This window comes from Pan troglodytes, chromosome 19 (assembly GCF_028858775.2).
Source record: "Pan troglodytes isolate AG18354 chromosome 19, NHGRI_mPanTro3-v2.0_pri, whole genome shotgun sequence".
NCBI classification, from domain to species: Eukaryota; Metazoa; Chordata; class Mammalia; order Primates; family Hominidae; genus Pan; species Pan troglodytes.
The window spans coordinates 39998393-40011437 of record NC_072417.2 but is presented as its reverse complement, the minus strand read 5'-3'; the positions used below and the strand labels follow the sequence as shown (position 1 = coordinate 40011437).

Here is a 13045-nt window from a genome sequence, read left to right as displayed (position 1 = left end):
CAGTCCCAGCTGAGGCCTGCTGTCAGGGCTCTGCCTTCCGTAGAGGAATAGTGTCCCTGTTGAGGGGCACGTCCTGTCCCTACCCTCCTCTGTAGCCCCATCCTCAGCCAGCTGCCATCCCTGAAAGGGCCTCTGATCCCAGGCCCTCAGCTTTAGCCCCTGCACATAGCCCTATTTTGTGCAGGGCAGGACTTTCTCATTTGCCAGTCCCCTAGAAGTCAAGTGTCACCCAAGGTTAACGCAGCTTTTTGGCTGTGGCTCACCCTCCCACGTTCCATCCTGACCCACTTTTCCTTTTGAATGTTCTTTAAACGTCTAAAAAATTTAATGTATTCATTTTGACTCAAGTTCTAGTGTGGGATCTTGTGGATAATACTGTTTTTTTTAAAAAAATTAAAATTTTACAATCATGCATTTTGTAAAATGTTACAAAACATCCTGGGAGTAGGGAAACCCACTCTGTAGAAGCCTTCCCATCTCCTCTACATTTTGGGAGTAATTGTGGGACACACCAGTGCCCAAAGCTGGAGTAGCTGTGTGTGTTTCTCTAATGCAGGACACATCCGGCCATTTTCACACAGGAGCCTGGTTTTAGAAATGTGTGTTGATGATGCAGAGAAAGGTGACAAGATGTGGGTGTGCCCGCAAGCCTGTCCTGCTGACTGTGTGATGGGGGTTAGGTGGGGAGGTGGGAAAGGAGGAGGGAGGAGCCAGGCCCAGGGCCACCAGGAGGTGGAGCCCAACAGCGTTGCTATGTGTTTGGGGGTTGCCAAACTCTGGCCCATGGGCCAAATCTAGCCCAGCACTATTTTTTGTAGAGCCTTGTGAACTAAGAATGGTTTTTACATTTTGAACTGGCGGGAGGAATTAAAAACAACAGAATATTTCGTGACCCGTAAAAGTTACATGAAATTTGTTTCAGTATCCATAGTTAAATTTTACAGGAGCACAGCCACACCCATTTGTGTACGTGTTGTCTGTGGCTCTGGTGGTGCCACAGCAGCAGAGTGGAGCAGTTTCGACAGAGACCATGTGGCCCACAAAGCTGAAGAGACTCTGTGTGGCTTTCAGAAAAAGTTTGCCTATTCTCACACTATGTATTATACCTCTGGATTTATAGAAGGAGGAATGGGGCCTTTCCACGCTGATAGGGAGAGCAAGGAGGCAGCCACAGGACAAGCTTTCCAGGAGGGTGGGCTGGCCTGGAGAGAAAGTGGTGGCTGTGGTGACAGCGGGTGCAGCTGGAAGCTAGATATCTGGTCCCAGGCAGAGTTGAAAAGTGCCAGCCTCCTCCAAAGGACTGGAGTGGAGGCTAAGTGGGATTAAAAGGGAACATGGAGAGACCTCCTTGGAGGAGCCTCCTGCAGCTGCTTTAAACCCCACTGCCAGAGCTCACCCTAGCTGGGCCCAGGGATAGAGCGGTGTGGGGTCTGGAAAGTCATATGTGACCTGTGATGCCAGTGGTGGCAAATAAACGCTGCCCTGGGAAAAAGGGCTCACTTCATAATTCAAGGCGGTGGACACAAGGGCTGGCTGGTGGTGGGTTGAGATGGCCTTGTTCTGTGTGGCCTTGAGCAAGTTACCCGCCCTCTCTCAGCCTTATCTCCCATCTCAGGCTGTTAGGAGGATTGCATGTGCTGACCTCTGTGGTTCATCTGACAGAGTGCCTGGCACGCAGGACATGTGTAATAAATGCTTATTGCCCTTTCTTGAACCCCTCTCATCTCCTTCTCCCCTTTGACCTCTATTCCTCCACACCCACCACTGTACCTTCTTTCTAAACAAGCTTTCAATCCCAGGCTTACCAATGCATACGTGAGAAGAAGCCAATCCTGAAGGTTCCAGTTCAAGCCCAGCTCCCCACTGTGAGCCCCTATTTGCTTTGTGGAGAGGGAGGCAGGGACCTGGGCACAGGAGAGGACGTCTCCTGGGACAGCTGTGAGTTTGGGCTGGGCTCGAGTTCAGTGGAAGGAATGTGGCCTCCTGAGCACAGCCGTGCTGTGGCCACATCTGCCTTCTGGTCTGGACATCCCCAGACCTGTTCTGTCCTGGGCTGCCTTAGCCAGACTTTGGGCCCCAACGCCTGTCTGCCCTCATGGTCCGCACCTCCAGAAATTCTGATTTGGCCGGTCTGAAGTGGGGCCCAAGCATTGCGATTCATTTTTAAAGTCCCTGGAAAATTCCAGGGCACAACCCGGATTGAGAGCCATTGATTTGTTCTAGGCAGAACCACTCATTTTATAAATGGGAAATCCGAAGCCCAAAGAGGGGCGGGGACTTGTCCGAGGTCAGGGGCATTGCGGGGACCCAGTCTGGCTCTTTGCTTCACTGTGTTGGCCTCTAGGGAATGGTGTTAAGAGGGGAGTTTGCCCTCAAGGAACCAACTGACTCTCCTGGGAGGGGGCTTTGTTTGCCTTGCTTCCCAGGGGTGGGGTAGTGAGGAGGCTGGGCCCGGAACTGGCCACAAGCAAAGCCAGCATCCCCAGGCTTTCTGCTGATTTCTGTGGAAGCCCCTGGAGGCTGCCTGACCTGGGCTCTTGCCTCAGCCCTTCCTGTGCCTCCCAGAATATCTGACTGTTACTATCCAAGTCTCACTCCTCCCTCTCCATGAGCCCCAATGGTGGGTGCAGGTAGAAGAAACATCTGTCAGGTGCTCCCTTGCCAATTTGAGACATGTGGCTCCCAGCCTGGGCTGCCATAGAAACCTTCTCCACTTGCTCCTCTCTCTCTCTCTCTTTCCAGCCCCGCTGGGCTCTGGCCTCAGAGGGATGTGCAGGGTCCTATGTCACCACCCACAGGGCTCTAGGAGCCCACCTTTGGCCTCTCTGGTCTGACCAGTTCCTGGGGAAAGGTCTGGGGTTAAGGATCCCTTTCATCACCCATGCACACCGGTGATCCAGGTTCCACAGATGGACCTGTGTTCCAGCAGCACTGCCTGAGGCATGTTCTAGGGATGCAAAGCTGAACAGAAACACAGAGCCTGGGTTTGCTTCTTGATCTTCCTTCAACCCAGCTTTCACCCGTGTTCTTGCGTGAAGTGCAATGTGTTTGTATACGTGGCCGGTACAGCAGCGGTGCCGCCCCTGGCATTTTCCTGGTCCATCTGACTGGCCACAGGGAGTGTGGCGCCTCTCAGTGTCAGCAGGCCCAGGTTTCTAAGTATAGACCCCAGGCAGCCCCGTGGCTGCTAGTAAATCCCTGGATACCATTTGATACCTAAGTGGCCCTGAGCTGCCGGCTTACCCAGCGTGGCCTGTGACGCCAGCCTCTGCCAGCTGCTGGGGGAGGGGGTAGCACGTTGCCCAAACCCATCCTCACCCTCCACTGGAGAGAATGGAGACCAGCAGTCTCCTGCTAATGACATGACTGGATTGTCACAGACTGGGAGTGACCTCAGCACTCAACTGGCCCTGCTCTCCAATTATTATCAGAAAGAATAACTTAATCCCACCTACTGGAGAACATATCTCCTGGTTTGAGGGAGACAGGCAGAGGCAGGGAGCCAATGATCTCTGATGCTGTCACTCTGCTCCTCATTCCTGCATCCCCACCTGTGTGCACCCATGCTAACCCTGAGACTTGTCGGAGCTGGGACTGGGCATCTCTCAAGATGGATTGGGCATCTCCTATGATGGTCTGGGCATCCATGTCTTCCGTTTTTGGTTTGTAGTTCCATATTTTGTTCTTTAGACAGAAGCTGGGGTGGGCAGTAATTCCTTGGAAGCAGTACGGACTCCCAGCCGGGTTCTCCAGAACTTTGGGGTATGGGCAGAGAGAGGGGCCTTTTGCCCTTGGCTTTGAGACAACTTAGCATCTTCTGGGCACCTCCTGGCAGATGGGATGCCCTCCTGGGGCACTGGAGCCTCTCAGACCTGAGAAGGTTTCAGAGTGGCTTCACCTGCGAGTTCACGTTCAGCAGGTGGCAAAACTGATTCCCTAATTTGTTTTTGGTTTAGAGATGATCCAGGAAAGTTGTGAGTTACTCTGCTTTGAAAACATCTTCCTAAATCAGACTTGGCTGTGCCTGTCACTGTGGGTGGGCGAGTCACATCCATGTGTGAGGTTTCAGGGGTGCTGAGTTGCTTTGGGGCACTGTTGAGTCATGATACTGGGAGATATCAGGGCCCCTCGCAGGGGCCTTCACAGCCACGCGACCTTCCTGGTAGCTTTCCTTTCTTGATTAAGTTAACATTGGGTCTCAGAGTCAGTTGTAGAGTTGGGAGGTGGGGCACTTTGTTTCCAGGGTGGGCCCCTCACTGAGAAAGCCTGGTCCCCTGGAGTACTTGCTACTGGGCCTGCATCCTTCCCCGTTTGCCTACAGAAATAAAGTTTTAGATGTCACTCACTGATCAGATTAACCTTGGAAGGCATCAGATTCTTCCCATGGGGTCTCCGCGCTTAGGCCTGGAAGCCCCATGTTCCTCATGGACATAATTTGTTTTGTTTGCACAGATTTGAATTAGTTATCACCATGTAAAAGCCAGCCATTTAAAAATAAAAATTCAGATTTCTTTAAAACCAGAAGGTCTGGTGCCCCTCCATTGCCTGCCCCTTTCCCCAACACCAAGGGAGGAAAGCGGGGGGTTTCTGTTTAGCATTGCCATTGCTGCCGTTGGGTTTCTTGTTCAGTAAAAAGGCAGAGAAGTGTGTTAAATCAAGTTTAGCCTAGAGCTGCCTCCTTAGATATTTTAAGTTCAGCCTAAAGGTTTTTCTGTATATCATGAACTATAACAAGTGGAGGTATAAAAACACTGTAGACTGCACTTGTGCCAATCAAATGTAGCCAACTGTTCGAATCTTGTTCAAATAAGGCAAAGGAGCTGTAACCAATCCAGCTGTTTCTGTACCTCACTTCTATTTTCTGAAAGTAGGTAGAAATTAATTTACTTTGAAAAAAATAATTTCCCCTGAAAGGTAGCTGCTGTATCCCAAGGCTTTGCCAGGTTAACAAGTGGACAGCATGGAATATTTGGAGGAGGTTTGGAATCGTGCGCACGTGGGTTTCAATTCTGCCCAGCCACTTGTTAAGCTGTGAAGTCTCTGAGCCTCAGTAAGATGGACTTAACTCCATCTACTTGCGGAGTTGATTAAAGATAAAATAATGTATACAAAGCCCTAGGCATATTGTTCTGGCAAATAGTTTGTAATAATAAATGTAGTTACTTTGAGAACTTGAAACTTGGTATGGGTGAGGAGGAGATGAATAAAAAGAAAGAAAAAGAATCCCTATTTGCATTATAGTTAGGTTGAAGATTGGGTTTCCTCAGCCTGGCTCCCTCCCCAGCCCCATTAAACATCTCTATCATCATCTGGGCAAACTGCTGAGTCATCACAGCCTTGGAGTATGTGGTGGAGAGACAAACTGAGGACACCCTTCCGGACAAGTAGAGGATTGCTTTGTTCAGAGAAGGTGAAGGTTGCTCTTGTGCTTACCCTGACGGTATCGCCAAGGTGCTCTTAACAGTCAAATGAGGGCAAAGATATCCAAACCTCATTTCAGTGGAAGACAGGCTAAGGGAAAGAAAGCAAGACATGTTGATTGAATAGAAGCTTCTGCATGGCACCATTTGTCTAATCTGCCTCCCCTACTGGTGCCGTTCTCATCAGTGGTTTCCTGTGACACTTTAGTTTTATCTTCTGGAAGGCAACCAGGGTTTTGGCCAACCAGTGATGAGCTTCTTGGTACAGTTATGTGTCTGGCTTTATTTTGGTGTGAATCATTCTAAGTGGTGATGTGATTATTGCCTACAGCCCTGAAGATTGAAGAATATACTGAAAAGCTACAAAAGCATCTGCCGTCAGCGGGTACAGTAAAAAACAAACAAATACAGAAAGGCAGGCATCTAGCTCCAGCCTTGCTATGGGAGAGAGGGGTATGGGTTGGGCCTCATACCTTCAGGACTCAGCCGGTATCTCCATTAGGGTTAGTTTTGACGCTTGAGGCAAGGAATTACAGCATGTAAATGGAATGACAATGAAATTAGTCCTTAAAAGTAAAATTAGACCCAACTTGCTAAAAATCAGGATTGGCTTAGATTCTCAAGAACTGTGAGCTTTATAGCAGTCATTTGATGTGGAATGTCTGGCCTTCTCTGTTACAGAAAATCTGGAAAATATAGAAAGGGTTAAAGACAAAAAAAGGTCTGATCTGGTCCCATAGCTCTTTGAACTCTCTCTGCTCTAGTGCGCATCTTACTGCATTGTAGTTACCTGTTTAAATGTCTGTCACTCCTCCCACTGGGCTGTAGGCCACTTGAGACCAGAGGCATGTCCCATTGGTTTTTTATATTTGTCCCAGGTTTGGTATTGTTGCTGGATATAGGGGTCCCATTCCGGATCCCAAAAGAGGGTTCTTGAGTCTTGCACAAAAAAGAATCCTGGGTGAGTCCGCAGAATAAAATGAAGGCAAGTTTATTAGAGAAGTGGAGAAACAAAAGAATGGCAACCCCGTAGGCAGAGCAGCCCTGAGGGCTGCTAGTTAGCTATTTTCATGGTTATTTCTTGACCATATGCTAAACTGGGGTAGATTATTTGTGAATTTTCTGGGAAAGGGGCAGGCAATTCCTGGAACTGAGGGCCCCTCCCCCTTTTTAGACCATATAGGGTAACTTCTGGGCATTGCCATGGCATTAGTAGACTGTCATGGCGCCGGTGGGAGTGTCTTTTAGCATGCTAATGCATTATAATTAGCATATAATGAGCAGTGAGGAAGACCAGAGGTCACTTGGGATACCATCTTGGTTTTGGTGGGTTTTGGCTGGCTTCTTTAGCTCATCCTGTTTTATCATGGGGTCTTTGTGACCTGTATCTTGTGACCTTCTCTCTCACCCTATGATTAAGAATGCCTGACTTCCTGGGGATGCAGCACAGCAGGTCTCACCCTCATTTTACCCAGCCCCTATTCAAGATGGAATGGCTCTGGTTCCAGTGCCTCTGACAGTGTCATGTGGCTCAAAGTAGTCAGAGCTGGAGAGGTTTCCTCCCTCCCTGATGAGAGGACAGGGCACAAGTTTTGAAGTCCACTGAGCCTTGATTCTGCCATTCATTCTTTGTATTTTCCATTGCTTCATAACAAATTTAGCAGCTTAACATACCACCCGCTTATCATCTCATGGTTCTCTAGGTGGAGGAATCCACACAGGCTCTGCTTATATCCCTACTTGGGGTCTCACAAGGCTGAGGTCAAGGTGTAGGCCAGGCCTTCCTCTTACCTGGAAGTTCTGGAGAAGAATCCACTTCACGTTCATTCAGGTTATTGGCAGAATCCATTTCCTTGTGGCTGGAGGTCTGAGGTCCTCATTCCCTCAATGGCTGTCAGCCAGGGCCTACTTTTTTTCCCAGAGGCCACCCCCATTCCCCTCCTTCTTCAAAGTCTGCTTTTCACGCTTCAGGTCTCTTGACTTCTCTGTTACCAGCTCAAGAGAACCCTTTGCTTTTAAAGGGCTCTTGTGATTGGATGAAGCCTACTTGGATAATTTCCCTTTTGCTGTATATAGTAATCCCCCCTTTTCTGTAGGGGATATGTTCCAGGACCCTCAGTGGATGCCTGAAACCATGGATAGTACTGAATATATATATATATATATATATATATATATATATGATATATACTGTGTTTTTTCCTATACATACATACCTCTGATAAAGTTAGTAAGTTGGGCACAGTAAGAGATTAATAATCAACAATAACAAAATAGAGCAATTATAACAATACACTATAATGAAAGTTACAGGAATGTGGTCTCTCTTCTCTCTCTCAAAATATCTTACTGTACTGTTCTCACCCCTCATCTTGTGATGCTGTGAGATGATAAAGTGCCTATGTGGGGAGAGGTCGTGGCAGTTGATCTGATAACCAACATAGCTACTAAGTGACAAACAGGCCGGGAGTGGAGACAGTGTGGAGACGCTGGACAAAGGGACAATTCACGTCTCCGGTGGGATGGAGCTGGATGGCGCAAGATTTCATCACATTACTCAGAATGGTGCATAGTTTAAAACTATAAATTGTTTATTTCTGGAATGTTTCTGGCATTTTCCATTTAATAGTTTTAGGCTATGGTTGGCTGCTGGTAACTGAAACTGCAGATAAGAGGGAGACTTCTGTAATGTAACAAGATCAGGAGCAACACCAGGGGACAAAGGTCACAGGACCACCTTAAAATTCTGCCTGCCACTTTCTTCGCCGTATGGCCTAGTGACCTCGTGCAGGTGACATAATCTCTCTGAGCCTCTTTCTTCAGCTGTCAGGTGGGCCCAGTGAAAAGTTTTGATAGAAATCAGGTGAGGCAGTAAGTGCCTCTGCAGTGTTTGGTGAGGTTTTTTGTTTTTTTTTTTTTTAAATCCTTCCTTTCTTGAGCCAGTTTGATTTGAAATCTCTCTTATCTGATTCAGATACAACAAAATTGTGAAGGGCCATCTTTGTCTGAAGTACTCGTCATTCTAAAAAGTTGTTATGACTCGCTGTTTTTTTTCTGTGCAGAGGAGTAAGAAGAAACAAGCTGGGCAACATGCCCTCGTCCAAACCTTTCTGGTCTTTACTTCCTCCCCTCACCCCCCACCGAGTCTGCTTCAGCTGCTGTCTCTGGGAGCCTGGAGGGTGGGGGCCAGGGAGCTCTGCCTGTGTCCCCAAGCACGTGGTGGCTCTGGTCAGAGGCCGGCCCAGCCAGCAGCTGGCCCCTGCCACTCAGCAGGAGGCCAGCCTGAGGCTGAGGGGCTCCCGGCCCAGCCGACTGCTCACGGCCTCTCTGCCTGTCCCTCTGTCCCCTCAGGAGATCCCCCGAGACCTCACGCTGGATGCCCTGCTGGAGATGAATGAGGCCAAGGTGAAGGAGACGCTGCGGCGCTGCGGGGCCAGCGGGGATGAGTGTGGCCGTCTGCAGTATGCCCTCACCTGCCTGCGGAAGGTGACAGGCCTGGGTACGTGGGGCCTGCCACCCTCTCCCTTGCCTGGCCTGGTGCCCTTGGGGCTGTGGCCTTCACTATGGTGGGTGATGGAGCGGGGCAAGCGGGGCCCAGGGTTTCTGGGGCAGCCTGGAAAGGCCAGGGTTGGATGTTCACAGCCTCCTGAGAAGCTCTCCCAGGGTCCTCAGGGCTCTGGATCCTGGTGGGTCTGGCCAGGCCGAATCTGAGGGGTTTCAGCCATGGTTAGAAATCCCAGGCCTGTCTGCTGGGCTGGGCTGGCCTGGCATGGTTTCCTCTCTGTTGAGGGCTCTGTGTACCCTCTGCCAGCTTCCCACATTCCAGCCCCCAGCCCTCTCCCCGTCTTCTCCTGTCCCCATTGCTGGCTGGGTTCTGTGCTCAGAAGGCACACGCTGATGTGGGCCTGAGCCAAGGGTGATTAGGGAAACTCTATGGCTCTTTAGCTGGGAGTGTGTACGTGGCTGTCCCAGGCAAAGTGTGTAATCCTGGCCTTGCCACGAGGTCCTTGGGAATTATTCACAGGCTTTCTAAATCTTGCCTCGGAAACAGCTTCAAATGCCTGACTTAATGGTCCCACTACCACATAGATAAGGCATTAAAATAAGCCTCATGAATGGAATCAGGCCTGGTTTTTAATTATCTGAGGCCCCTGTCTTATCTCCGTCTGCCTGAGGCTTAAGGAAGGCACCGAGGTTTATATTCTGCCTGGTTTTTTCTTCCCAGAGAGGATCGGGCTTAATTTCCTCTCTGCCCTCATTGTATCAAGTCCTCTGAACACGGCACAGTGTAGAAAGTTGCACTCAATTCAGAAAATCTTGACCTGCCAGGTCTCCTGGCAGATGCTGAAAATAAACACAACAGAAGTGTGGCTGGTGTTCTTGTTCTCACATATTACAGGAGACTGAGCTCAGAGAGGGAAAGGGCTTGGGTAAGGGCACACAGCAGTTGGTGGCTGAGCCAGAATTTGAACCTTGGGCCCTGATGGCGATTGGTTTGTCCCCATGCCTGCCACCCAAGCTGAGATCTTTGGGGTAATTTGTCAGCCCTTCTTTGCTTCCTCCTTATGCCTGGATTTTAAAGAATTGTGGAAGAGTCAGCTTTTAAGTGGTAGTGACCTATTTGTGTCATGCAGGCTGCTGTCTACCTGTCCTAGATGCCAAGAGAGGGAGATCACTAATTTATGCACCTACTGTGTGCCAGGCGTGTGACACACATATTGTGGCCACACCGTTGTAAGAGGTAGTGTTGAGCTCACTTTGTAGCTGAGGCCTCTCTGACCACTGGAGGCGTTGGATGAGTCATCTGGGGCCCCACACCTGGCATGGAGCAGAGCTGGGCTTTGAACTCAGGTTTCTTGTTCAGAGGGTGCTTTTTCCAGCAGGCCTTAGAGGAGGCCCCTGAAGAAGAAGCATTTTCTGGGTTTCCTCTCTCTCATTTAGTCTCAGCTTGTGGTGCCTCTGCATCCCCAGCAGAGTCCTAGCCCCATCACAGTCCAGGACACAGGCCTTTCGTCTGCCCAGTGCTGGCTGCACTTCACGGGCACCTGCTGGGATCCGCTGGGTACCAGTGATCCCATTAGATTGTGCATCACAGCATCTTCATTGCATCCCCATGGGGCTTGGTGAGAGAAGTCTAGTCAGAGTACGGGTGGGCTATGGAATGAAACCGCCTGGGCCCTGCCTGGGCCCAGCACTCTGCTCGGCCACTTAGAACCTGTGGGACCTTGGTGAGTTACTTCACCTCACTCTGCCTCAGTTTCCTCATCTGTAAAATGGCAGTGATAACGACACCTCTCTCAGGGTTGTTGTGAAAAGGAAATGAGTTAACGTAAAGTCCTTAGATCAGAGCCTGGCATGTATTAGATGTTCTTTTCAGTGTGAGGCCTATGAGGTGATAGAAAGTGTTGAAGTCATTTCCTTTGCAATCTCTGGTCTAAAGAAAGGTGAGTGAACAGCTGGGCATGGTGGCCCAGGCCTGTAATCCCAGCATTTGGGAGGCTGAGGCAGGCTGATTGCTTGAGTTCAGGAGTTCAAGACCACCCTGGGCAACATGGCAAAACCCTGTTTCTACAGAAAATACAAAAATTAGCCAAGAGTGGTTGTGTGTGACTGTAATCCCAGCTACTCAGGAAGCTGAGGTGGGAGCGTGGCTTGAGCCTGGGAGATAGGGGTTGCAGTGAGCCAAGATCATACCACTGCACTCCAGCCTTGGTAACAGAGCCAGACGCTGTCTCACCAAAAAAAAAAAAAAAAAAAAAAAAAAAAGTGAGTGAAGGATGGTTGTCTGTGCTGGTGAATAGGAGATGAACATTCCTGCTGAACCTCCCAGTCCTTCACCCGAGGCAGATATCACTAACCCACAGATGTTTCTGTGTGACTCTAGTGTCATTCTCAAGCAGCCACTGCCAATCAGCTGGTGTCGGTGCACACATCAAGACCCACTGGCCATCCTCAAGTGGGCCTAGAGCAGTGGTGATTAAATAGGCAACTTGCAACTTTGGGGCTTGTTTCCTTTGGTGGCAAGCTTGCTCCCTTTGGTAGCAGGCTTACTCATAGATTCATGAAATTCATCCTTTCATCTGCTCAATAAGAAACCTGTTTGGTGCCTCCAGTAGGCCAGTCTATGAGCTACAGTGTCAGTCATGGCTGTAGCTCGTAAGGAGCAAGCGGTATGGGAGCACAGGGACTGAGCAGCTCCTGTCCAGTCGGTTCCTGAATAGAAAGTCACTGCAGTCAGGTGGGAGGAAGGGTGTTTGAAGAGGGGATGGGATGTGCAAAGAAACTTATGAATTGGGAAGGCTAATTCATCCCCCCTATTCTTGAGAAGTGGCTTGACCACCTCTGATGGAGCTTGTTACCTCCCACAGCTGTTCCGCTCTAGGTTATTCAGAATCAGTAGCATTGTCGGGGGCAAGGTGGGGAGCATGGTGCTGAGATCGATGTTTTCAATTCCCATCCCACCACTTTCTTAGCTCTCTGGCCTTGGGCAGTGTCTGTGGCCTCCCTGAGTCACAGTGACCTCCACTGTACACTGGGGAGAAGAACAGATATTGCGGGAGGGAGGAGGGAGGCAGGGCTTGTGCAATACAGCCTGTGAGTGTCATGTCGGTGCTCAGAAATTCCCAAGTTTTGGAGCATTTTGGATTTTGGATTTTCAGATTAGGGATGCTCAACCTGTGGTAGTATCTGCGCCGAGGGCCTCATGGTTGGCTAGATAATGTGTGCGCATGAGTGAGCGGCCTTTATAAACCAGGTAAAGGTTGGTAGTTGAAGCCTTCCCTTAAGAAACAGTGCAGCCTCACACCAGGTGTTGAACATCTCTGGCCCCTAGCCATCTCCCCTGTGAATGCCTTCCAGCCCTGACCATCTGTGACTCCACATCTTGGTCCACAGGAGGGGAGCACAAGGAGGACTCCAGTTGGAGTTCGTTGGATGCACGGCGGGAAAGTGGCTCAGGGCCTTCCACGGACACCCTCTCAGCAGCCAGCCTGCCCTGGCCCCCAGGGAGCTCCCAGCTGGGCAGAGCAGGCAACAGCGCCCAGGGCCCACGCTCCATCTCCGTGTCAGCTCTGCCCGCCTCAGACTCCCCCACCCCCAGCTTCAGTGAGGGCCTCTCAGACACCTGTATTCCCCTGCACGCCAGCGGCCGGCTGACCCCCCGTGCCCTGCACAGCTTCATCACCCCGCCCACCACACCCCAGCTGCGACGGCACACCAAGCTGAAGCCACCACGGACGCCCCCCCCACCCAGCCGCAAGGTCTTCCAGCTGCTGCCCAGCTTCCCCACACTCACCCGGAGCAAGTCCCATGAGTCTCAGCTGGGGAACCGCATTGATGACGTCTCCTCGATGAGGTGAGTGCTCCTTCTGGGCAGCTACCAAAAGTGCCCTCTGTGGTTTTCTAATCATAAAGATATACGGAAGGACCAATAAAATCAACCCCTATAGACGTGTGTAAAGTCAAAAGTAAAATGTGCCCCCATCTTTCAGTCCATTCCTCAGACTACTTTAGTGGTGTGGGCTGAATCCTTCTAGATTTGGTTTTGTATGTACACGTACGTGCACATGACGTGATGCCACGTATGGGTCAGGGTAGGCCAGGTTACACAGAAATAACAGATATGC

General features: G+C 50.2%; 1 protein-coding gene across 3 annotated transcripts in view; it reads left to right on the top strand.

Moving 5' to 3' along the window:
* Window positions 1–13045, top strand: part of KSR1 (kinase suppressor of ras 1) — a 168557-nt gene that overhangs the window by 112393 nt on the left and 43119 nt on the right. For 2 of the 3 annotated variants that reach the window (XM_054670970.2, XM_054670971.2), the window contains exons 3-5: window positions 8772–8919; window positions 12315–12774; window positions 12956–12960. In XM_054670970.2, coding sequence (XP_054526945.1) covers window positions 8772–8919; window positions 12315–12774; window positions 12956–12960 — 613 coding nt within the window. The remainder of the gene's footprint in view (window positions 1–8771; window positions 8920–12314; window positions 12775–12955; window positions 12961–13045) is intronic. The other variant, XM_063799679.1, reaches the window with a different exon arrangement.